The sequence below is a fragment of the Scyliorhinus torazame genome, chromosome 4, assembly GCF_047496885.1.
Source record: "Scyliorhinus torazame isolate Kashiwa2021f chromosome 4, sScyTor2.1, whole genome shotgun sequence".
In the NCBI taxonomy this organism is placed as follows: Eukaryota; Metazoa; Chordata; class Chondrichthyes; order Carcharhiniformes; family Scyliorhinidae; genus Scyliorhinus; species Scyliorhinus torazame.
The window spans coordinates 291,658,315-291,681,281 of NC_092710.1; the positions used below are offsets into that span (position 1 = coordinate 291,658,315).

A 22,967-nucleotide genomic window follows, 5' to 3' on the forward strand; every position below is an offset into this window, starting at 1 on the left:
AATGTCAGTTATAATGCCCAATTTTGGAACCGTAACACTGTGTGAAAGGACAGGCCTAGGATAAACAACACTTTGCTGGTTTCCCTTCCCCTTTAAACCAACAGGGGAACTACCTTGTTTGTCCCTCACCCCACCCTCCCCTAGCCCAGTGATACTGCTTCTTCTCCCTATTTCCTTTCCCCATCCCGGATAGCTCCACACACGTCAAATCTCTTTTTAAAAGACCAGACTGTGACAGTAGCGTATTTCTACTGGGTGTCAAATAAAGCATTAGTGAGAATATACCCTGCACCCTCAAGTTTGCCTCACTTACTTTATTTCAGGTGTGGTCAGAAGTAGCAGGCATTCTATGTGGAACCACGCATAGCATAGAACAAAATCCCCACAGTGCCGAAGAAGGCCATTTGGCCAATCAAGTCTGCACCTACCCTCTGAAAGAGCAGCCTACCTAGACCCACTCCCTTGCCCTATACCCCTAACCTGCACAGTTTTAGGCACTAAGAGAAAAGTTAGCATGGCCAATCCACCTAACCTGCACATCTTTGGACTGTGGGAGGAAACCAGAGCACCCGGAGGAAACCCACGCAGACACGGGGAGAATGTGCAAACTCCACTCGAGACCGGAATTGAACCTCGGTCCCTGGCGCTGTGAGACAGTAGTGCTAACAATCTCTCGCACCATCCACACCAACTGTATTCTGCCCGTATCTTGAAGTTTCAGGTATTTTTCCTTGAGGAGCTGATTAATCTTAATTAAAATCAGGTTCTTGCCCCAGGACAACGTCAGTATACCCTTGGGCAGTGGGGTCAGAGAAAAGAAAAGTAAGTGTACAAAACTGCTCCTTTCACTTCAACTTTCACCCCTTTTTCTTCCTCTAACATGCAGAGTGTCGACTGAGGGACGGAGAAAGAGAGAGAAAGAAATCGGGGCATAAAATTCTCACATTGAAGAGGTTGGTTTCTCTTCTCCAAACGCATGTATCTTAATGGTAAGATGCCAAAATATTTGCAGCATATAAAATGGGGCCAGAATAAAACTGGAGCCCGTTCTAAATTCACAAATTCTTAATTCTAAATTCGATTTGAAGTTGGCAGAGGGTGTCTACCTCATCTTTACTGTTTCTCAAATGCATGGGGCAATACAGCAATTAATCAATCTCATTCCAGGCAGCAATATGCTTTAAGGCACAATAACTGCTTAAGTTACTTTTGTTTAAAAAAAGCACTCAATGCCAGAAGGCAAATATGTAACAGTTAAGCAACAGTCAAATACAAAATAAAGAATAAGTTAAATCAACTAAATCCCATTTCAAATAAACCGCTTTGCATGCAGTTTCAAAAAGGTGTCATAAGTAGTCAAATGAGTTTGAGTCGAACCCACAACGTGCACACACCCACTTCAGCGGTGATCTGTTTTGAGTGTAAACTTATGAACCTGATTAAAAAGCTGGTCGGAGAGCACACTGCAGCTCTGACCCATTGCTTTCCCTGATAAATCACTACAGTTAAATGTCTCGGCTGTCTTTACACATCCTGCAAGTGCTGAAAGAGCTGAACAACGGTTCATGTAAACTGTGGGAATCAAGGATGTTGTTCAGCCTTCTATGACCAACTGGGAAACGTGCCATTAATAGTAGTGATCATTTCTCCCTGTACTCCAGTTACATATTGAATCGCTACACACACGCTTTACTTGCTGCTCAAGCCATAATGCGTGTCAGAACAGAAGCAGGCCATTCAGCCCACTCTGTCCATCCTAGCTCTTGCTAGAGCAATCTGTGACTGATCTATCCCCTCCTCTCTTCCCATAACTTTGCATTATCCTCCCTTTCAAAAGCTGCAATAGCCTTTGCCCTAACTAAAGCACAGCATTCTACGCAACAGTTCTCTTTACCTAACCATGCCAAACCCAGACTCTCAGTGGCTATTTTAAGCTGATCGTCTCTTGTTGCCTTTACTTCCCGGCCAGAGGAAATAGTCTTTTCCTATTTACCCTATCAAAGATGTTTGTAATTTTAAAAAAGCCATTACATTTCCTCAGCCTTCCTTATTACAGCAGATAACGACCAGTATCTTCACTTTCTCCTCATAGATGGAGCACCTCATCCCTGATTTTGTCAAGAGTTTTATGTTTTGTTGTGGTTAGAAGCGGATACATTATTTGTTACACATATTTTGCTTACTGTTATGCATACAGTATTATCTACTATTTCATTCACAGGTACTGTTCCACATAGAATTATACACTGCTTGACACACACAGACACACACACTGTTACACTCTGTACAGCTGAGACTTAGAACTAAATCTACAGCTGCACCCGTGGGACCTGCTTTCAAACACGTACGTACACACAGAGATGCAAAGACAAACACAATTGGCACTTCCACTCTACAGTTTTTTGTCTATGCATTGAAATACTTGTCCTATGCAATGGACAGCAGAGGTCTTTCTCAAATAGTTCCATTAATTTTATACACCTATATATATATATATATATATTCCATGGAATATTACATTAGCTGCCTGTCATAGATTAATGAAACAAAGCACTTACTGACCACCCACAAACTATGAGAGTGCACTGTTTTTAAAAAATGCATTGTGTAAACATATCAATGAATTAACACGGTGACACTTGAAATGGATGAGATATTCTTGCAGAAGCGAACTGGTACCTTTTCAAAATAATTTGGAAAACTCTCAAGTGCACTTTGATTTCCTCAGCTTACAGTGAAATACAAGAACATTGTCATGTTTTTGCTGGATGTACTCATGGATACATTTGAATTTCCTACAATTTCTGACAATGCTTTCCACTAGACTATTTTCTTCATGCTTGACTCCAGACTTTAGAGTCTGACGGTTAAGGGGGCAATTGAATGTGGAAATATATCAGAGCGGCGACTAGAAACACGGCAGCATTTAACAATGGCCTGCAACCACTGTTAACAGAAGCTCTGAAACTTTTGAAGAAAAGGATCACTTACCTCGTTTGAGTCACGTGCGTACTTGAACTTCAGGTTTCGGGGCAGTGATGCTTGAGCTTGCGTTGGTTCACGGTCTGTGGTGGGTTCCCAGGACTGATCATTCACAATGTATGTACGGTTCTCTTCAAACTCAGCCTCCGTCCACTGGGTCATGTCCACATCCTCCACGTCCATTTTCATCCTGCCCCACACACTCACGAGCTTGCAGGTACTCTTCCACTCTCTTCCTTTCTCAGGCTTCAGGGAGGCGACAATCTAAACTACTTTCCGTGGGAGCCTAGATTGGGCAAATGTGGAGGGGGTTGGGGGGGAGGCGGAGAAGAGAAAAAAAACTATTTTTAAAATTTCGATTGTCCACATTCTGTGGTTTTCTCAGAGACAGTATATGAGTAATAGAGCAGACTGGAGCACTTTTGCCATAGGCCTAGCTGTTGAAAGTACTTGAGTAATCATCAAAGCAGTCTGTAACTAACATGTTTGGTTGTCTCACGTACTGTAATCTAGTCTGGAACAAAGCCACTAAAGGAATATTGATGGTACGGCTGAGAGGGTGGGAAAACTTCAAATATAAAATAAATAAATGCATATCTTGCTGCCTCCAGCACCTCATCTCCTCTCTCCCTGTACAACACTCGCCCTGCCCCTCCATCCTCACCAGTTATACTTTGGAAAACACATTTACAGCCTGTATGACAGGAAGTCTTTCTTCATGATTCCAAGTGGACTTTAGGTCATGGCCAAGCGCCTGGGGGTGTGGGGGAGGAGGGGTGTTGGTCGGAGGAGGGGGGGTGGAGGTGATTGAGGATGGGGAGGGGGAGATGGTTGTCTGCTGGGGTGCCTTGGGAAAGCTGCTTCAGAAAGTGTCACAAACAAGCAGAGGAAGAGGAAGGAGCTGTTGTCTGCGTCGGAGAGTTAAATATGGAACAGTATGAGGCCGGAGCGGAACCTGCTGCTCTTTCCAAATGGGGAAGCTCGAACTTTCCCAGCACAATCCAGAGGAGCAAACAACATCCTAAAAACAACCCGCCGTGACGTCTCCTCATCCTTTGGGTAGACAGCAGTGCTGGGTCTTGGCAGCATCAATGCAGCCGCCAAATTTGTCCCAAAAACCTCAACAATCCAACATCGGACATCACTGTATCCCACATTTTCAACAAAAATGCACAAAAATTAACAAAAGCAAAATGACCAATTCTTCTTTTAAAGGGGGGGACTAAAGCTCGACAATGTCAAAGAGTAAATAATGCACTCGAATGATCAGATTTAAATAGTCTTTCCATTTCCCAAGATAAATTTTAAATTTCTTAGTGAGCATTTATTCCAATATCCTGGGGTAAAATGTGCCGACGAGGAGAGATCAAATGGTGGACTTTTGAGGAAAGCAGCAAAATAGCTATTTCAAATAAATTATGAAGAGGCAGGGCTGAAAATGAATGACAGAAATAGATACATGGAAACGTACAGAGGGATAGACTGACTGATGCAGGTATAGAATGAGAAACACATAATAGAAAATGGAAAAGGAAGGATAAAAAGAAAGAGAAGGAATATAAAAAACATACTTAAGTTAAAGACACAGCCAATGTTGTCAGCAATTCTTTACCATTAGTACTCACTGGTACTGTCAGCTTTGTGTTGGAAGACAAACACACTTGCAGATATCGGACTGCACTGCTCCTCTAACAGGTGCCGAGCTCATGCCTCTTGTGAATACTGAAGGGTTGATTGTTGCAGCAAAACTTTCAGTAAGTACAAACCAAAGAGACTCTTCCTTTCTCCTCCCTCTTTCAAGTTTCCTATTAATAACTTAATTTGATGATTCACTCGCCCAGAGCTTGCTGTCGAGACCTGCTAGCTGTGGGGCGGGATTTGTACCTGGACACACATCAACAGTATAGCAGCCAATAGCAAGTTAATTTAAAAGGCAACACTTGAGTTATGTTTGGAAGGACAACTGAGCAGGCGGCTTCTCCAGGTGCAATCTCCCCCTTTCACATAAATAAATCGACATGCCAAGCAACCAGGTACGTGAACAGTTCCTGCAATTAGACTATTCCTTTCCTGACTGAGAAACAAAACTCAAAACAGTCAAAGCAAACTCCCGCAACGTCTTTTCCTACCAATCCATTTCCTGGTCTTAACTCTGTCGGTGCCAGCACATACTAAATAGATGCATCTTGTAAAAATTACCAGAAATTAGTTGGAAACAGGAAGAAAGCTACAAGATTTTGAAATCGGTCCACACACAAATTAGTCTTGCAAATAGTCTTGAGTCACTTATCCATTAAACACACACACACACATAACCCTGGCTTGTCTGGTCTCCTGACTAAAATGGGTTAACTGTGGAGCTACAAGAGGCTATTACAACACAAGAAACAGAATGCACACTATTTAAAGAACTGTAATTATAAAGTACTCATTTCCAGGAAGGGAAAACAGGGAGGGGGTGGGGGGGGGGGGGGGGGGTTGCTGATGGGCTGAGGAGTGCTAACCTGATCAGATAAACAGTTCAGTGTAGAGATGCCTTTCTGGGACATGGAGAGTTCGAAGTGTTTTACTCACTGTTTGTTGAGCCCATGTCAGTCTCTTCCTCCTATCTGCCTCAGTCATTGCGCTGTAGGAAGGACATCCTGTGATGAAGGGACACAATGCCCCATTTGTTTACTATTGGGAACGTGGACCTGCATTCCTGCTTCTCCTTACAAAACAAACCAGACACTTCACTTCCTTCACCGTTCCTGCCCTAACCAACAGCAGCACTGATAGCACACTCCCATATGCGGCCATAAAGATCCAGTCTGTCAGCCTGTGTGGAAACAGGCACTCACTCTCTCTCTCTCTCTGTCACCCCCTCACCACCCCCACCCGCCTCCAGCTCTAGCTTCATCACCCACCGTTCACAAGGCATTATTATTTTTTGAGTTATACCAAGTCTGCAGTGCTTTCTGAATCGCTGCATGGCCCCAGTTATCTGGAGAGATCCCCCAGTAGGTCCTTTGATAGCTATCAGTGTCGACCACCAACTGACAGATGTCACGCAGGCTTCAGCTGCCAAAGCACACACTGGTGTTCAGCTATCTCTAAGAGAGATCATCTGTATGCAGGAAAGAGTATTTAAAAAGGATGTGAGGTTGGGGGGGAATGGTTTTGTGTGTGTGTGGAGTGGGAGGGGGGGCGTGGAGCGGGCGGTGAGCAGGGACTCCCTTTCTCTGCTTACCTTTCTCACACATCTATACATACAGACACACAGAGTTCTGAGACATCATTCACAACATCTCCGCTAATCACTTCCTGGAAATTGGGCTGGCTCTACAGTAAATGATGACTTAACATTGCCAACATTTGCTGGTATGTTCTTTTTTGTTGTTGCTGGCAGCCTGGCTGTCATAAAGCAAAATTCTGCTTAAAAACCACACGCGGTTTCAACACGGCTCAGATGTGTTTTTTTGAACCCATCAAACAGTGAAAGACGTTCTCTCGTAAATATTACCCCTTAGGAACCTAGGTTTAAAGAGAGACAGAGAAGCTTTTTTTTAATAAAAAGCACAAAACACGCACAAACTGTGACCACAATAGGTTTGGGTATTTTTACAGATATATAAAAGGGAAGAGTAATGGTTAGTCTTTCCTGAGCCTCAATTCTGAAAAAGCCACTTTTGTTAACAGACTCGGAGAGGCTAACACTTGTGATGAAATTTCATTAGAAATCATGCATATGCGTCAAGAGTTGAAGTTTCAGTTTTTAAAACAACAAAAAGTAGTTCAGCTCCACCCATTTTAAAATTAAAAGTACTCATTTTGCTCCCTTTAGCACTTAGGGAACTTCCGACAGGCTTATCCTTTTTCTTCCACGATGACTGAAACAACTGGTGGTGCTTCACATTGAGGTACAGGTACCTCGCCCGACTGTCTACTCTTTAGAGAGCGGGCAATGTGCTTGACCACTGGGGCTGGGCCTGGATAGATGTAAAATGGTCAACCAGCTCAATAGATATGTGCACTCTTGCCATTGACCTCATAACACAGTGACCAGATGCAGGAACCCGGACTGATCTTAATCCAATTCCTGTACCAGAGTTCAAAAGAAACTCAGCCAAGAGTGAGGATCATATGTAGGGAGCATCCTGCCCCTGTTATGGATTTCCTCCCTGTGCCACTGGGGGAGCTGGAGAGTCACATTTCTAAAATAAATATGATGGGAGGACATATAGAAATGGGTGAGAAGGCGATTAAACAAAAAGCTTCAAAAGACAGAAGAGCTTAAAGATTTAAAGAATAAGTTAAGGAAATGTTGCCCATTGATCTATCTTGCTAAAGGCATATGTGTTGAAAGAAGGAGTTGTTTCCAATACACCTTTCATGGCATCGGGACATTTCACAGTGCTTCATGGCCAATGAAATCCTTTGGGAGTGTAGTCAGCAATAGCTGGAAGCTATGAGAGTTATCAGCAGAAGCAGCTCTGTATTAATGACCTGACATACACGTGCAATGAACAATGTGTTGAATGGCTCAGTGGGGTCAATGTACTTCTGACAGTACAGCAGGACCCATACAGTCCAGTTTGACCTGATGGAACTAATTGATTTCCTTGGTACCAGGAGCTTCACCCAAAAGCAGTGCGTGCAGAAAATTAAAATAGGTTTTAAAATGGTCCTTTTTATGTATTATTCAGATCGACAGTTCAGTGTAGATTTGAAATTTGTGATAGGATCCACGACATAAGCCCTTTACTCTTTTCCCAAAAATGTTCATTGGGCAGGCCTTTGGCATTGTCCGTGGGTCATAGATGGTATAATTTCTTGTCAATCAACGTAACTAATTTTTACCATGTTTTTCCTGTTAAATATTCACAACCTTTATGAAAGGAATTGGAAATGAATTGTTCAAAATTAAATCCAAAGAATATCGCTGTGCGGTTGATCGTTTTAACCCACAACCCAAACAGAAGGACATCTACACAATCTATTCTAATCATTGATTAATCCTTCCGCATCAAAATATGTCCATCTCTCTGATGGTTCTTAATGTATTATTGTCGATGAAGGTGATGGTTTTAGTAATAATCACAGTAACTTCAGTGCAGTGTTAATGTAAGCCTACTTGTGACAATAAAGATTATTAATTCAGCAAAACACATTTGGAAGGCCTTCCATTTGATCCGTCAATCCATGTTAGGTGTCAAGAAGGGCAGGAGTAGTGGCTACAATAGGCCTCTGTGTTCTTAGTTTGAATGGGCTGGCGAGTGAGAGCAAAGCAAAACTCAAGCAGGCTTGTTTGTTAACAAGTGAAAATTGTGTGGATGGATGTTGAGAAGAGCGCCGTGTTTTACATGCACATGTACAGCAAATACAGTACTGTAATGCGTCACGGTTGAATAAGCTGCAAACACTCAGTGTCTAGGCTCTTAGAAAGAATGTCCATGTGATTGACATAGTAGAGTACTTGATCTCTGTGAAACTGTACTCCAATATGAGACAGTGAATTCAGGGGAGGAGAGGGGGCAAAACATAAAGCATGAGTGGAACTGTGCATCTTTAGAAGCAAGCAGAAATTCAAGCCCCATGGTTAATCCTTTTCCGTGCCTCACCCCCTCAATCCAACTCAGTAGACACACATCTCCACTGATTAAAGGATGGGCTTCAGTTTCAACTAACAAAATGCAACCAATTATCCTCCCTGGCACTCGGGGAGAAGGGATCAGTAACTCCAACGATGAAAGTTGAAAATCTTTTTCTACCCTATTTTCAACGTGCCAACCTATAATGTGTTCCCTCCACCCACGCCAGCCCTATGTGACCTGATTCAGGATTCAGGGGAATGATGGCCCACAGAGAATTGTTACAATTACTAGACTCTTCCTGTGCCATGTCCCAAAACCCAAACCAAATCCACCATTGGGTTTCCCATGAACAAGTGAAATTTAACCAACAAGGTTCCCCTACAATAGATGGGGAAGGAAAGGAATGGGGACAGGAATTCTGCTGCATGAGCGAAAAGGCCACTCTGTAAGTCTACACTTGATGAGAGTTCTTTATCTCACCCCCACCCCCAATCCTGATCTTTCATGACAAACAAAACACACCCACATACGTGAACACACACCATGTAATCCCGCCCCCTACACATGCAAACACATTCCACACAAACCCCCCATACAAACATGTATGCCCCACACAAACACCCCCACCACACACACACACACACAGACAACTCCCTCACATAATAATAATCTTTATTAGTGCCACAAGTAGGCTTACATTAACACTGCAATGAAGTGAAAATTCCCAAGTCGCCACACTATGGCGCTTGTTCGGGTACACTGAGGGAGAATTCAGAATGTCAAATTCACCTAACAAGCGCACATCCCCCACACAAATACACGCACCATACAACCCCCCCCCCCCCCACACACACACAGTACACAAACACACCACAAATCTCCCCCCAACACACACACCACACAACGCCACCCCCTACCCACACACACACAGCACACAAACACATCACACAAACTCTCCTGCAACAGACACACATGCACCACAGACACGCACCACAAGCACAAACACACACACCACACAAACCCTGTCCCTCCCACACACACACAGCACACAAACATATAAACCCCCTCCCCTGCACACACAAACACACACGTTTTCTTCAGTGTCGCCAGAGAAAAATTTCACCCTTGAATCTCATTACTGTTAATTTAATCAACCCAGGAAAACAATCAGTCTCAGCTGTATCCAAGGAAAATCAGCAAAGGTTCCTGCTCCAGATTGTCATCCTTTACTGGGAAGGCCTGTGTGTGAGGGTGTCACTCTATGGAGCACACATTGTAGAACACATTGTCAGATTCCTATATAAAGAATGGCATTTACTGGAGCACCTGGAGAACTATATCCCAAGAGTCATTGGCTTCTCGAGATGGGAAAAAAATTGAGGGGAGTAAAATAATTTTGCATTTGTAATTTGTGACTCAAACGGTCCAATGTGTTTCCAGGGCAGCAACATTCTGCTGTGTGAAGCTCCTCCTGCTGGCTGCATTCACAACAGATGATGTGCAATGATTATCTCTGGACTGCCACCTGCAGACTTCCAATTTCTACTGGTTCTAAACTCGAGTGAAATCACCAACAACCCCTGGACCCAGGAATCTGAAAAGTTCCCTCCTTTTTATTTCAGCGGCACCAAAATGTTGCACTTGAAGAGCTTTACTTCCTTTCCTTTGAAAAAGACATCCCTATATTTCTCAGAAATGGGAAGGAAAGGGGAAAGACAGGAAGAGGGCAGTCAAGAACCTTGACTTTGTGCAACTACGTAAAGTGGCCAATAGCAGCATGACGGCAGTGGCAATAAAAGTCAGGAGAGGTTTAAAAGACGGCGGTGGCAATAAAAGTCAGGAGAGGTTTAAAGGGGTTTGCAAGTTGCCAACTGCTCGTCTCACCACAATGTAGAGGGCGGAATCCTCCCCCCCCCCCACGCCGGGTGGGAAAATCGCCCGGGCGCCGCGCGAGTCCCGCCACGCCGCCCCGACGCCCGCACGCGATCCCCCCCAAACCGGCGCGGCGCGAATCACAGCTGGCTGCTGAGAGAAATCGCCGCTTGCCGTTGGTAATGGGCGAGCGGCGATTCTCTGGCCCGGATGGGCCGAGTGGCCTGCCCAACACGACAGGTTCCCGCCGGCGTCATCCACACCTGTTCGCTGCCGGCGGGAACAGCGCGGGAACGCTGGGGTCTGAAGGAGGACCTCCTTTCCTCCGCTGCCCTGCAAGATCCATCCGACAGCTTCTTGCAGGGCGGTCGGGGGGAGGACAGCAACCGCGCATGCGCGGGTGACATCATTTACGTGGCGCTGCTTTTACACGGCGCCAAGGCCCAGCGCGCGTAAATGACGCTGCGCCGCTCCTATCCCCCGGGTGCGGGAGAATAGGGGGCTGGGATCGGCCTCCGACGCCGGAGTGAAACACTCCGGTTTTCACTTCGGCGTCGGGACTTAGTCTCCCGATGGGAGAATTGCGCCCACAATCTCTGCTGCGCTCTCCAGCAATGAAGCGCAGTGACTGTCCATTAGGTGGTGCAAGTGAGTGGCCCACATCAAATGAGTCATCCTCCATTTAGGCCTCAACATAATGGCACGATAGGGCACAAACTCTTCCTGCTAGCTACAGCCATGATGAGCCAGGCCATTAACATTTCCTGGTGCACCGCACTCGCCAATCCTATGCTCCAATGGTTACCTTCTTTTTAAAACAATTTGTTTTAGTTTTGAGCGCCAGTGTCCTTAGGTGCAAGTAGATGGAATCAGTGGAAAGCCTTTTCTCCGGATTTCATTTTGGGTCACAGTATGGACATTACAGTAGATCTCAGACTCAAGTTAGGAAGGAACTAAGTAGACGACAAAGACATTAGTTCTTGGCTGCTTTCCAAAAACCCTTGTTGGATGTGCACATATTGACATTGAGCAACAAGAAGACCAAGCTCAACTGTGATGTCCCAAACGGCTGAATAACCTTGTCAACACTCAGTATCTTGGTTCAAAATGAAGTATGGTCATCTTGGGGGCACTGAAGGGCACCTGGATGGACCATATGGAACTGGAGTTCAGCAAAACATCAGCCAATGCTTTCATGGTACTGAGGAGGGCAAATTGGAAGGTACCAATTTTTACAAAGCGAAACATTTTGGACCTACTGTCAATGTTGGGCATTTCTGGACCAAGTACAGTGTAGACCAGGTACAGGATGAATCTCCTTCTGTTCTCTGAACAATGTACATCACACTCACTCAGCTGAGAGCACAGGTTTCCTTCAGCCACTGCAAATCTTTAATTTCTCACACTCATCAGTCATTCTTGGGACTGTTGCGGAGGAAAGCTTGTCAATTTGCTAAAATCTGGCACCAAGATTGGGGGCTTTCCAGCATTCCTCTTAGCTAGGCGTTGGTTTGATACTGCCTTAAAGTGATCTCATGTATAACTCAGAGGGGCAGCACGGCGGCACAGTGGTTAGCACAGTTGCTTCACAGCTCCAGGGTCCCAGGTTCGATTCCCAGCTTGGGTCACTTTCTGTGCGGAGTCTGCACGTTCTCCCGGTATCTGCGTGGGTATCCTCCGGGTGCTCCGGTTTCCTCCCACAGTCCAAAGATGTGCAGGTTAGTTGGATTGGCCATGATAAATTGTCCTTCGTGTCCAGAAGGGTTGAGTGGAGTTACTGGGTTACAGAGATAGGTTGGAGGTGTGAGCTTGGGTAGGGTGCTCTTTCCAAGGGCCGGTGCAGACTCGATGGACTGAATGGCCTCCTTCTGCACTGTAAATTCTATCTATGTAAACTCATCCAAACCTAGAGAGTGGAGATATGCAGATCAGTCTGAACTGGAGCTGAAGCCATGTTCCAGAAGAGAAAGGGTAAAGGACAAATTCACCACGTGGAGAAAGAACAGCAAACAGCACCTGCCTCTCAGCCTTCCCCCAGGAGCCCAACCTACATCCCCACTTGACCTCCATTCACCAGCACAGTGATAGACCACTGGAAAGTACCTGGAAGTTTTTACTCTGCAGTGGGGTATTTGGCTGAGAGGAACTGGGTCTGTATAATGAAAGGTAAAGACCACTACAGACAAGATTTGTTTTTGGCTTGAATCATAGAATGCTGACAGCATAGAGCGAGGCCATTCAGCCCATCATGTCTGTGCCAGCCCAAGTTCCCAGCTGGATGATAAATCTGCCAACATCTCGCCGTGGTGGCTGTGGCACCTGAGTTTACACACACGATTTTGTTCTGTTGTGCTTGCCAAATCTCCACCTCTCAATGAAGCTTCAAATGACTTCTTGAAAATCAGTGAAAGGATGTTCAGAAGCATGAAGGGTTTGGATAAGGAGAAATGGCAAGAAGGGTTCACAACCAGAGGACACAGGCTGAAACTGGTGGGCAAAATAACAGGAAGCAACGGGTGAGGCTTTTGTGATCAGGAAGGTGCTGCCTGAAAGGCAATGGAAGCAGATTCAACCCTAATTTTCCAAAGGAAATGGTTGGGAATGTTTCAAGGGAAAAATTTATACGATTATGGGAAGAGAGCGGGGCTCATTGAACAGCCTTTTCAAAAATGGACTGAATAGACTTCTTCTGTGCTGTATAATTCTATGATTCCATTATTTTATCATGAAAACACGATGGAAACCTAACCATATTATGAGTAGCCCAGGTTACGTTGTATCTTCCCAGGGGAGGATGTAGAATGATTCTATCCTGAGACAAATGCACAGCACCAGGAAGGGAAGAAGGGAGGAAGGAGATGTGTTTCGCTCCTTGGAGATTACAAATTCCTTAGTGCAACTGTGCCTGACACCGCTGCAAAGCCCGGCAAGGCACAAGTGGGAAATTGATGTAGACCTGAAAAGTAGGTGTTTGCTTTCATCCCACCTACCTGATGGTCAAGAATGTGTTATGGGGGGGGCAGCACGGTGGCACAGTGGATAGCACTGCTGCCTCACTGCACCGAGGCCACAGGTTCCATCCCGGCTCCGGGTCACTGTCCGTGTGGAGTTTGCACATTCTCCCCGTGTTTGCGTGGGTTTCGCCCCCACAACCCAAAGATGTGCAGAGTAGGCGGACTGGCCGCGCTAAGTTGCCCCTTAATTGGAAAAAATGAATTGGGCATTCTAAAATTGAAAAAAAAGAATGTGGGGCGGGATTCTCCAATCCCGCGGCAGAGTGCCCATGTCGCCGTTAACGCCGTCGCAAACGGGCCGCCCCCAGTACTAATTCTGGCCCCCACGGCGCTGAAGCGGTTTGCGCCGCTCCAGCTGCCGATCCCGGTGCGAACTGTGCGCCGCGGGATCCGCGCGTGCACAGTTGCGCCGGCGCCAACGAGGACATGCGCAGTGGCCTCCTTCAACGCGCCGGCCCCGACGCAACATGGCGCAGGACTACAGGGGCCGGCGCGTAGGAAAGGAGGCCGCCAGACACAGAGGCCGGTCCGCTGGCCTCATCTACAGCTGACATAGAGCTGTTCCCACAGGCCGCCACCCGACCCTTCAACGCCGAGGTCCTGCCGGCTCAGAGCCGGTTAGAACGGCGCCGGCGGGACTCGGCTCTTTTCTTACGGCCATCCAGGACGGAGAATTGGCGGGCCGGCCGTGGTGAATGGCCCGCAAATGGCGCCGCGCCCACCGCGCCGATTCTCCGCTCTGTGGAAAATCGCGTGCCGGAGTAGGGGCGGCGTGGCCCGTTCCTGGGGATTCTTCGGCCCAGCCCAAGGTATGGGGTGGGGGAGGAGGAGGGGGCAATGGTGGAAGTGGGGTGTTACTTATCTGTTTGTAACTCAACCCTTTCCCAACATTTCTGGGAAACATTTCAAAAGTAGGTTAGTGGAGAGTTTGAGTGGATTTGAATGGGGATCTGAGTGGGGAAGCAGCAGCTCGTGCAAAACTTTTCTTGTGGTGCCAGGAGAGCGGGAGGCCAGGACATCTGGCCCAAGATACAGTGCCCCCCCACCACCCTGATCCACTGCAGATTCTCCTTGTCCCCCCCAGCCACCACCCTCCACTGCAGATTGCCCCCACAGCCTAAACCCCCTTCATTCATTTAGTGCCAACTGGAGAACAGCTCTATCTCAGCGAGATGCAGATGAGGCCTAGATTGGGCCTCAAATTCAAGACTATTTTGTACTGGCTTTGATCCTCACCTGTTTGAGGCTATGGTCATCCTCAGTGTTTCAGATGCTCAGCCAAGGCAGCAAGGAGGAGCTCCATACAATATACTGCCATAAAATTGAGCAATAGTGTAGCAATAACATGCCAACTTCTCAGTATGGCTACGGCTAGGCCTCCTTGTACTAGGTTATGGTGGGCTAGGTAAATCGGTATGACTATCTCCTTCCCTAGTTGTCATGATATCCAGATCAGCATATCATGGTGCAATCACACACACTGATGGACAGGTAGTTGGACCAACCAACACACACACAACATCGCAGCCAATCACCAGTGAGAGCACACGCACTATATAACAGGGAACACCACAGTTCCCACTGATTCTACCAGGAGATAGCTCAGAGCACAGAGCTCACAGCGCGCCACCCAGAAATAGACCATGTGCTGAGTGCCTCATCAAAATAGTGATAGGGCTGGGTCCACAGGTTAGCTGGTGAAGCACGAACCTAAGCCAGCAGTTAGTAGTTGTCGTTTAAGACAATAAAACAGAGTTGCACCATCTACAGCCGTGTTGGATCATTTGTGCATCGGAACACCCAACACGGCACTAGTTACAGTCAATATGCAACAGGCTGCTACTATTTTCCTTTGCACATATTCATGGTTAAGGGCTCATCTCTTAGCCTGTTTGATTTTTTACTTTACTTTAGACAAGTGACGCGCTCCTTTCTGCACTACGACAATTTGCAACGTATAGTAAACATGGGACAATTTGTATTGCTTTTCAGTGACCTGAAACGTCAACCCCACTTGACTGGCTACACAGATGCTGCCTGAGCTGCTGAGTGGTCCCAGCATTTTTGTGTTTATATTCACAGTATTCCCTGGGTGAATTTTTTAATAACCCTAATTCCAAACCTGTACACACCTGTCATGCACATACATACATTTTACAGCATGGGTGACTGGACAGGATTTGGTAGCAGAAACTCCTTATTCAGCCAACCAATTGTCAACTGGGCTGGGGGGGCGGGGGTTGTGAGCTGGATCATTAAATACTGAGATCCTTCAGTTATTAAGGTGTCAGCGTGGGCTCAATGAGAGTGTACTCTCACCTCTGGGTCAGAAGGCTGTGGGTTCAAGTCCCACTCCATAGTCTATCATAGTCTAGGTAGATACTTGTGTACACCACCAGGGAAGTGCTGCATTGTCGGAGGTGCTGTCTTTCAGATGAAATCTGAACCTGGGCCCAGGCCTGCCTATCAGGTAGGCTCTAATGGTCCCGTGATACTATTTTACAGACAAGCTGGGAAGTTCTCCCCAGTGTCCTGACCAACAGATACCCCTCCAGCAACATCTAAAAATAAGAAGACTCGACCATTTTAAAGTCACCTATTGTGGGGACTTGTTCTGGGCCAATTAGCAGATGCATTTTCTTTTTTTTTTAAATATAAATTTAGAATACCCAATTCATATTTTTCCAATTAAGGGACAATTTAAATATAAAACACATGTTTTGGGTTGTGGGAGCGAAACCCATGCAAACACGGGGAGAATGTGCAAACTCCACACGGACAGTGACCCAGAGCCGGGATCGAACCTGGGACCTCTGCGCCGTGAGGCTGCAATGCTAACTCACTGCGCCACCGTGCTGCCCTCGCAGCTGCATTTTCTACCTCACATCAGTGCGTATTTTCTATTCTTTAAATTATTCAACTATTTTATACCAAACGCATCGGCTAACTCTGTGAACTGATTAGAACTTCATACTTATCTTTACCCTGGTTCTTATTTGACTCTGGCTCTTGGGGGGAATCGTGCCAAATCCCCAGGAGCCTGTCATTGCCTGGCGTGTTTTGTAAACATGGCACTTTCTTTTTTAAAAATAATTTTTATTAAAGGTTTTCATAAAATATCAATAACAAAATGAGAAAGAAAAAAGAACCCAACAGGGGTAAGTACAAACACAATCTAAAAAAGCAACCCCCCAAACCCCTTCCCCCCCCCTGTACATAAATAATAAATTAACATTAACACCCCGACTTAACACAACAGGTGTATACACCCCCTCAGACCCTCCAGTGTAAATAACATAAACAAAAATAAAGTAACCCCCCCCCCCCACCCCCCACCCCCCAAGCTGCTGCTGCCATTGACCAGTGTCTATCGTTCTGCCAGAAAGTCTAAGAACGGTTGCCACCACCTAAAGAACCCTTGTACCGACCCTCTCAAGGCGAATTTCACCCTCTCCAATTTAATAAACCCCGCCATATCGCTGATCCAGGATTCCACGCTTGGGGGCCTCGCATCCTTCACTGAAGAAGAATCCTTCGCCGGGCTACCAGGGACGCAAAGGCCAGAATTCCAGCCTCTTTCGCCTCCTGCACTCCCGGCTCCTCTGCCACCCCTTATGGACATGTGAGAAGAATGAAAATTCCCTAGCCCCCGGCCTTGCAAATCTCCAAGGGTCCACCCCTCCCATTTGGTCCATAAAACCCCTCAACACTCTAGCCGCCGCCGGCTTCCTACCCGTCCTAGACCTGGAGCGATCCAGTGCCAGATCCAACACCGTGTTAAGTCTCCCCCCATTATCAGGCCCCCCACTTCCAAGTCTGGGATCCGACCCAACATACGCCGCATAAAACCCGCATCGTCCCAGTTCGGAGCATACACATTGACCAGTACCACCCTCTCTCCCTGCAACTTACCACTTACCATTATGTACCTACCACCATTATCTGCCACAATGCTCGACGCCTCGAATGACATCTTCTTTCCCACCAAGATCGCCACCCCTCGATTTTTGGCATCTAGCCCCGAGTGAAACATCTGACCTACCCACCCTTTCCTCAGTCTTACCTGGTCTGCCACCTTCAGGTGTGTCTCCTGGAGCATAACCACATCCGCCTTGAGCCCCTTCAGGTGCGCGAACACGCGGGCCCGCTTAACCGGCCCATTCAGTCCCCTCACATTCCAGGTTATCAGCCGGATCAGGGGGGCTACCCACCCCCCTCCCCCGCCGACTAGCCATGACCCCTCCTCGGCCAGCCACGCGCCCGCACCCCACACCCGGCCCGTTCCCCACAGCGAAATACCCCCGTCTCGACCGCCCCCCCTCCCACTTGCTCCAGCTCCTCCTTGACCTTAGCAGCAGCAACTCAATCCCCCCCGGCCCCCCCACCCCTGGCTAGGACCCATCCTAGCTGGTTGTAAACAAGGCATTTTCAACATTACATAATAAAGCACAAAGCAGTATTGTCAGATTATGACCCAACAATTTCTTTCATTTTTAAATCCATGTGTTTGGTTCTGATTCGTGGCAAGATGGGGGAGGGGAGCGAGAAGGAGGGAAGTGAGGACAAGCAGGAGAGATGTAGAAAAAGTGGTGAAATAGGGTGTTGATAGGCAGATGAGAGTATTATTAGATAAAGAAATAAACAGTCAATGGGAGAGATGAGTATGTGAGAGAAACACAGGAAAAGTAGGTAAAGCGATAAATCTGAGCGGTTTAGATAAATGGCAACAAATTGACAAATGCTTCCAATATTTCATATCCATTATTATTTCAACAGACAAATAAAGTCATAGAATTTTAGAATTTTTTACAATGCAGAAGGAGGCCATTCGGCCCATCGAGTCTGCACTACCCTACCCAAGCCCACACCTCCACCCTGTCCCCATAACCCAGTAACCCCACCCAACGCTAAGGGCAATATTGGACACTAAGGGCAATTTATCATGGCCAATCCACCTAACCTGCACACCTTTGGACTGTGGTAGTAAACTGGAGCAAACCCCCCCACACACACAAGGGGAGAACGTGCAGACTCCGCACAGACTGTGACCCAAGCCAGGAATCGAACCTGGGACCCTGGAGGTGTGAAGCAATTGTGCTAACCACTATGCTACCGTGCTGCCCATAAACACACTCAAGCACATCAATGTGTACACATTGGTGGCCCTACTGCTGAAATCTAGCTAACACACGTCAATGTGAAGATAAATTTTGCAAAGGCATAAGATTGAACTGGACATTATTGTTCTGACAAGCTCCAAATTGGTCTGCGCTTCGGCTACCCAAATATTAAAGTCTATCTAATTGTCCTTTTCCGAGAGCAGCCGAGCAGACAGAGTCTGGGAAGCTGCCAAGAATTCCAAGCGAGGGATTTCCAAAAGCAACATGAGAGGCAGCTTTCTACCCCCCGCCCCCGCCCGCCCCGCCCCTCGAGGTTCACTGAACTGTTTGAATCACAACAAGACTCTTAACTTGGAGAGTGCTGCTGCCTGGACTGCATGGATAGTTTGGACTGTCTGAGGAACATGTGGGCGCACAGGCCCCCCGGCGGCCGACGGTGGAGCAGAGTGAAGCACGTGTAGGTTTTAGCCAGTAGAAATATTTGGCTTGGCCGTTGGCCAGGGAATACTGCAAGAGTAGATTGAATTGATTTCGGGGATTTACCTGGCACTTGCTTGGCAATGCTTTATTGCCAATCTGAGCAGTCAGGCCCAGGCAGAACAAGCACAAAACAGCGAGAGGCACACCGTTAAACTATTGCACCCCTGTGACTCCCACCTCCCGTCCACACACCTTTTTCCACAGGTTAAACAGGAAAGTTCTGGTTCCGTTTCCAATTTGCCGGTTGTGTCAAATGCAATTAATGGATATCCCATTTTAGTACAAAGATAGAATCTGTTTCATTTTAAAATTCAACAGGGTGTAAAACTAAACATCACAAACAATGTAAACACGTGTGTCTCAGCTATGCTCTGGTCCATGCAATTGTTTGGATATAAGAAACTTGCTGCCTATGTACCCAGGCTGTGTGCGAATTCTTCCACTCTCTGTACCACTTTCTAGCTGTGTTGGTGCAGATGTTTTCTCTGCCCTGTTCAAGATAAACACATTCTGAAAGGTGAAATACTAAAGAATGGGAACCTTAATGGCTGCACTTTGCAACGGACAGTCTCACTGCAGGGGGGAGGGGAGGGGGTTAGAATGGGCATCACTGCTTCATGATCACAAGAGCTGGGGCACCGGGATATATGTGGGTGCAAGGGATTCCAGTGAATCTTTCCCCACTCCAGTGTAGAGTTAGGATCTTGACTAGAGGCAGTCAGTGGCTGGAGTTAATACAGAAAAAAAACACTTGTACAATGCCAATAACTAATCCCTTCATCATTGTGTCAATTATTTTCCCATTACCTTTTGCAAGAGTGCTTTTTCACCATTGTGCCCATGTGAGTTTGACAATATAACTGCTGAATAAAATGTAGGGGTCTCAAACTGAATCTTTGCACAAGGCCCCCACTTCCAGGCTCTGCTTGCTAGAATGATCTGCTACGGATCAGATTTTCAAGCCTGACTTGTTTGCTCCTCCTTCCTGTTGTGGAGGAACCGAGGCAAATACAGGTGCCCTGTCTCCTCCGTGAGATGAGCTGCGTCAGGCCCAGTGACAGAACAGGCCCAGTGATTGGTCCGGCCCAGTGATTGAAAAGGGCCAGTGGCTGGACCGGCCCAGTGACGGGACAGGCCCAGTGATTAAAAAGGCCCAGTGACGGGACAGGCCCTGGGACGGGACGGGCCCAGTGACGGGGCAGGCCCTGTGATTAAAAGGCCCTGTGACGGGACAGGACGGGGCAGGCCCTGTGATTAAAAGGCCCTGTGACGGGACAGGCCCAGCGATTAAAAAGGCCCAGTGACGGGACAGGCCCAGCGATTAAAAAGGCCCAGTGACGGAACAGGCCCAGCTGATGGGACAGGCCCTGTGACGGGACAGGCCCTGTGACGGGACAGGCCCAGCTGACGGGACAGGCCCTGTGACGAGACAGGCCCTGTGACGGGACAGGCCCTGTGACGGGACAGGCTCTGTGACGGGACAGGCTCTGTGACGGGACAGACCAAGTGACAGGGCAGTGACTGCAGGCCCAGTGACTGGACAGGCCCTGTGACAGGACTGACCAAGTGACAGGGCAGCGACTGGACAGGCCCAGTGACTGGACATGCCCAGTGACTGGACAGGCCCAGTTTACTGGACAGGCCTAGTGACTGGACAGACCCTGTGACGGGACAGGCCCTGTGACTGGACAGGCCCAGTGAAAGGGCAGTGACTGAAGGCCCAGTGACTGGACAGGCCCTGTGACAGGACAGACCAAGTGACAGGGCAGCGACTGGACAGGCCCAGTGACTGGACATGCCCAGTGACTGGACAGGCCCAGTTTACTGGACAGGCCCAGTTTACTGGACAGGCCTAGTGACTGGACAGACCCTGTGACGGGACAGGCCCTGTGACGGGACAGGCTCTGTGACGGGACAGGCTCTGTGACGAGACAGGCCCTGTGACAGGACAGGCCCTGTGACGGGACAGACCAAGTGACAGGGCAGTGACTGCAAGCCCAGTGACTGGAGAGGCCCTGTGACAGGACAGACCAAGTGACAGGGCAGCGACTGGACAGGCCCAGTGACTGGACAGGCCCAGTGACTGGACAGGCCCAGTTTACTGGACAGGCCCAGTGACTGGACAGGCCCAGTTTACTGGACAGGCCCAGTGACTGGACAGGCCCAGTTTACTGGGCAGGCCCAGTGACTGGACAGGCCCAGTGACTGGACAGACCCAGTTTACTGGACAGGCCCAGTGACTGGACAGGCCCAGTTTACTGGACAGGCCTAGTGACTGGACAGGCCCAGTTTACTGGACAGACCCTGTGACAGGACAGGCCCTGTGAGAGGACAGACCAAGTGACAGGGCAGCGACTGGACAGGCCCAGTGACTGGACAGCCCCAGTTTACTGGACAGGCCTAGTGACTGGACAGGCCCAGTTTACTGGACAGACCCTGTGGCAGGACAGACCAAGTGGCAGGGCAGCGACTGGACAGGCCCAGTGACTGGACATGTCCTGTTTACTGGACAAGCCCTGTGACGGGACAAGCCCTGTGATGGGACAGGCCCTGTGACGGGACAGGCCTTGGGACAGGACAGGCCCTGTGACGGGACAGGACCAGTGACGGGACAGGCCCAGTGACTGGACATGCCCAGTGACTGGACAGGCCCAGCGATTGAATAGGCTCAGTGATTGAACGTTGGTCTTCCAGACCTGTCTGGTCCTATAACCCACTGGATGGTGCATGTTAGTTTGCGTTTTATCAAATTCTTTTTTTTTTTAAATTTAGAGTACCCGATTATGTTTTCCCAATTAAGGAGCAATTTAGCATGACCAATCCACCTAACCTGCACATCTTTTGGGTTGTGGGGGTGAAACACGCAGACACGGGGAGAATGTGCAAACTCCACACGGACAGTGACCCGGGGCCGGGATTCGAAACTGAGACCTCAGCGCCGTAGACCCAGTGCTAACCACTGTGCCACTGTGCTGCCCTCTTCAAATTCTAAAAGTAAACCTTACTCAAAATTTCTGGACATTGTAGATTTAAAATCATTGACAAAAGGACAAGAGGGGAAATGAGGAGAAATTCCTTCACAGAGAAAGGGTTGTTAAGCTCTGGAATGCATTACCTGGAAGGGCGACGGAATCAGATTCCGTAGGAGCTTACAAAAGGCAATTGAGCATGTACTAGAAGAGGATTAATTTGGAGGATCCTGAGGAAAGTGTGGGAGTAGATTGGACAGCTCTTACAAAGGGAGGCACAACAGGCTGAATGTCCTTTAACTGTGCTGTAAACAGTATGATAGTAACGGGTCTGCTTCCGTTAGCTGCACTCTTTTGTCATAAACAGCCTGACACCCCCCCCCCCCCCCCCACCCCGCCTCAGGGGCACCAGTTCATTTGCATTTCCATTGACACAACTGTGGGCCTCTGGCCCATTCCGCAACGGTACCCAACGTACCCAGTAACCCACAACAATGGAAACAACAGAAGCAGCTGCTCATCGAGTAGCAAATTTAGAATTTGAACCCATGTACAACCAGTCAACGACTGGGAGCAAATATGATGCTGTTGAGGCATTTCCTATCTTCTTTCCTATACTTAATTCAACCTGCAAGCTCCTTTGATCACTAATCTTATAAGAGGGATTCCCCAATACCATCAACGTAGCCCTTTGAGCTGCAGCTATGAATTAAAGCTGTGGCAGATATGACAGGTGAGCGTTGCTGGAAGACGGCTTATGGAGCTCGGCTAAAACAAAGCTTCTATTTAAGATTAGAGAATGGACAGGCTCCTTACACACTAGCTACAAAACTGAGCTTTATTCGGGCTGCCCTAAGAAATGCAAGTTGATACCTCAGACCCTGCTTTGTTCGGCCTTGATTTCTTATGTGGTTATTGGTGTGTAACAGCAACAAATTAGCCAGTATCTCTGCTGTT

At 47.7% G+C, this 22,967-nt stretch overlaps 1 protein-coding gene across 14 annotated transcripts in view; it reads right to left on the reverse strand.

Moving 5' to 3' along the window:
- LOC140410993 (PR domain zinc finger protein 1-like) overlaps window positions 1-22,967 on the reverse strand; it is a 121,168-nt gene that overhangs the window by 34,131 nt on the left and 64,070 nt on the right. For 10 of the 14 annotated variants that reach the window (XM_072499900.1, XM_072499897.1, XM_072499898.1 and 7 more), the window contains one exon: window positions 2,992-3,268. In XM_072499900.1, coding sequence (XP_072356001.1) covers window positions 2,992-3,171 — 180 coding nt within the window. In that variant the 5' untranslated portion in view covers window positions 3,172-3,268. Of the gene's footprint in view, window positions 1-2,991; window positions 3,269-4,594; window positions 4,871-5,556; window positions 5,625-5,922; window positions 6,063-22,967 lie in introns of those variants that run through there. The other 4 variants (XM_072499905.1, XM_072499910.1, XM_072499908.1 and 1 more) reach the window with 4 other exon arrangements.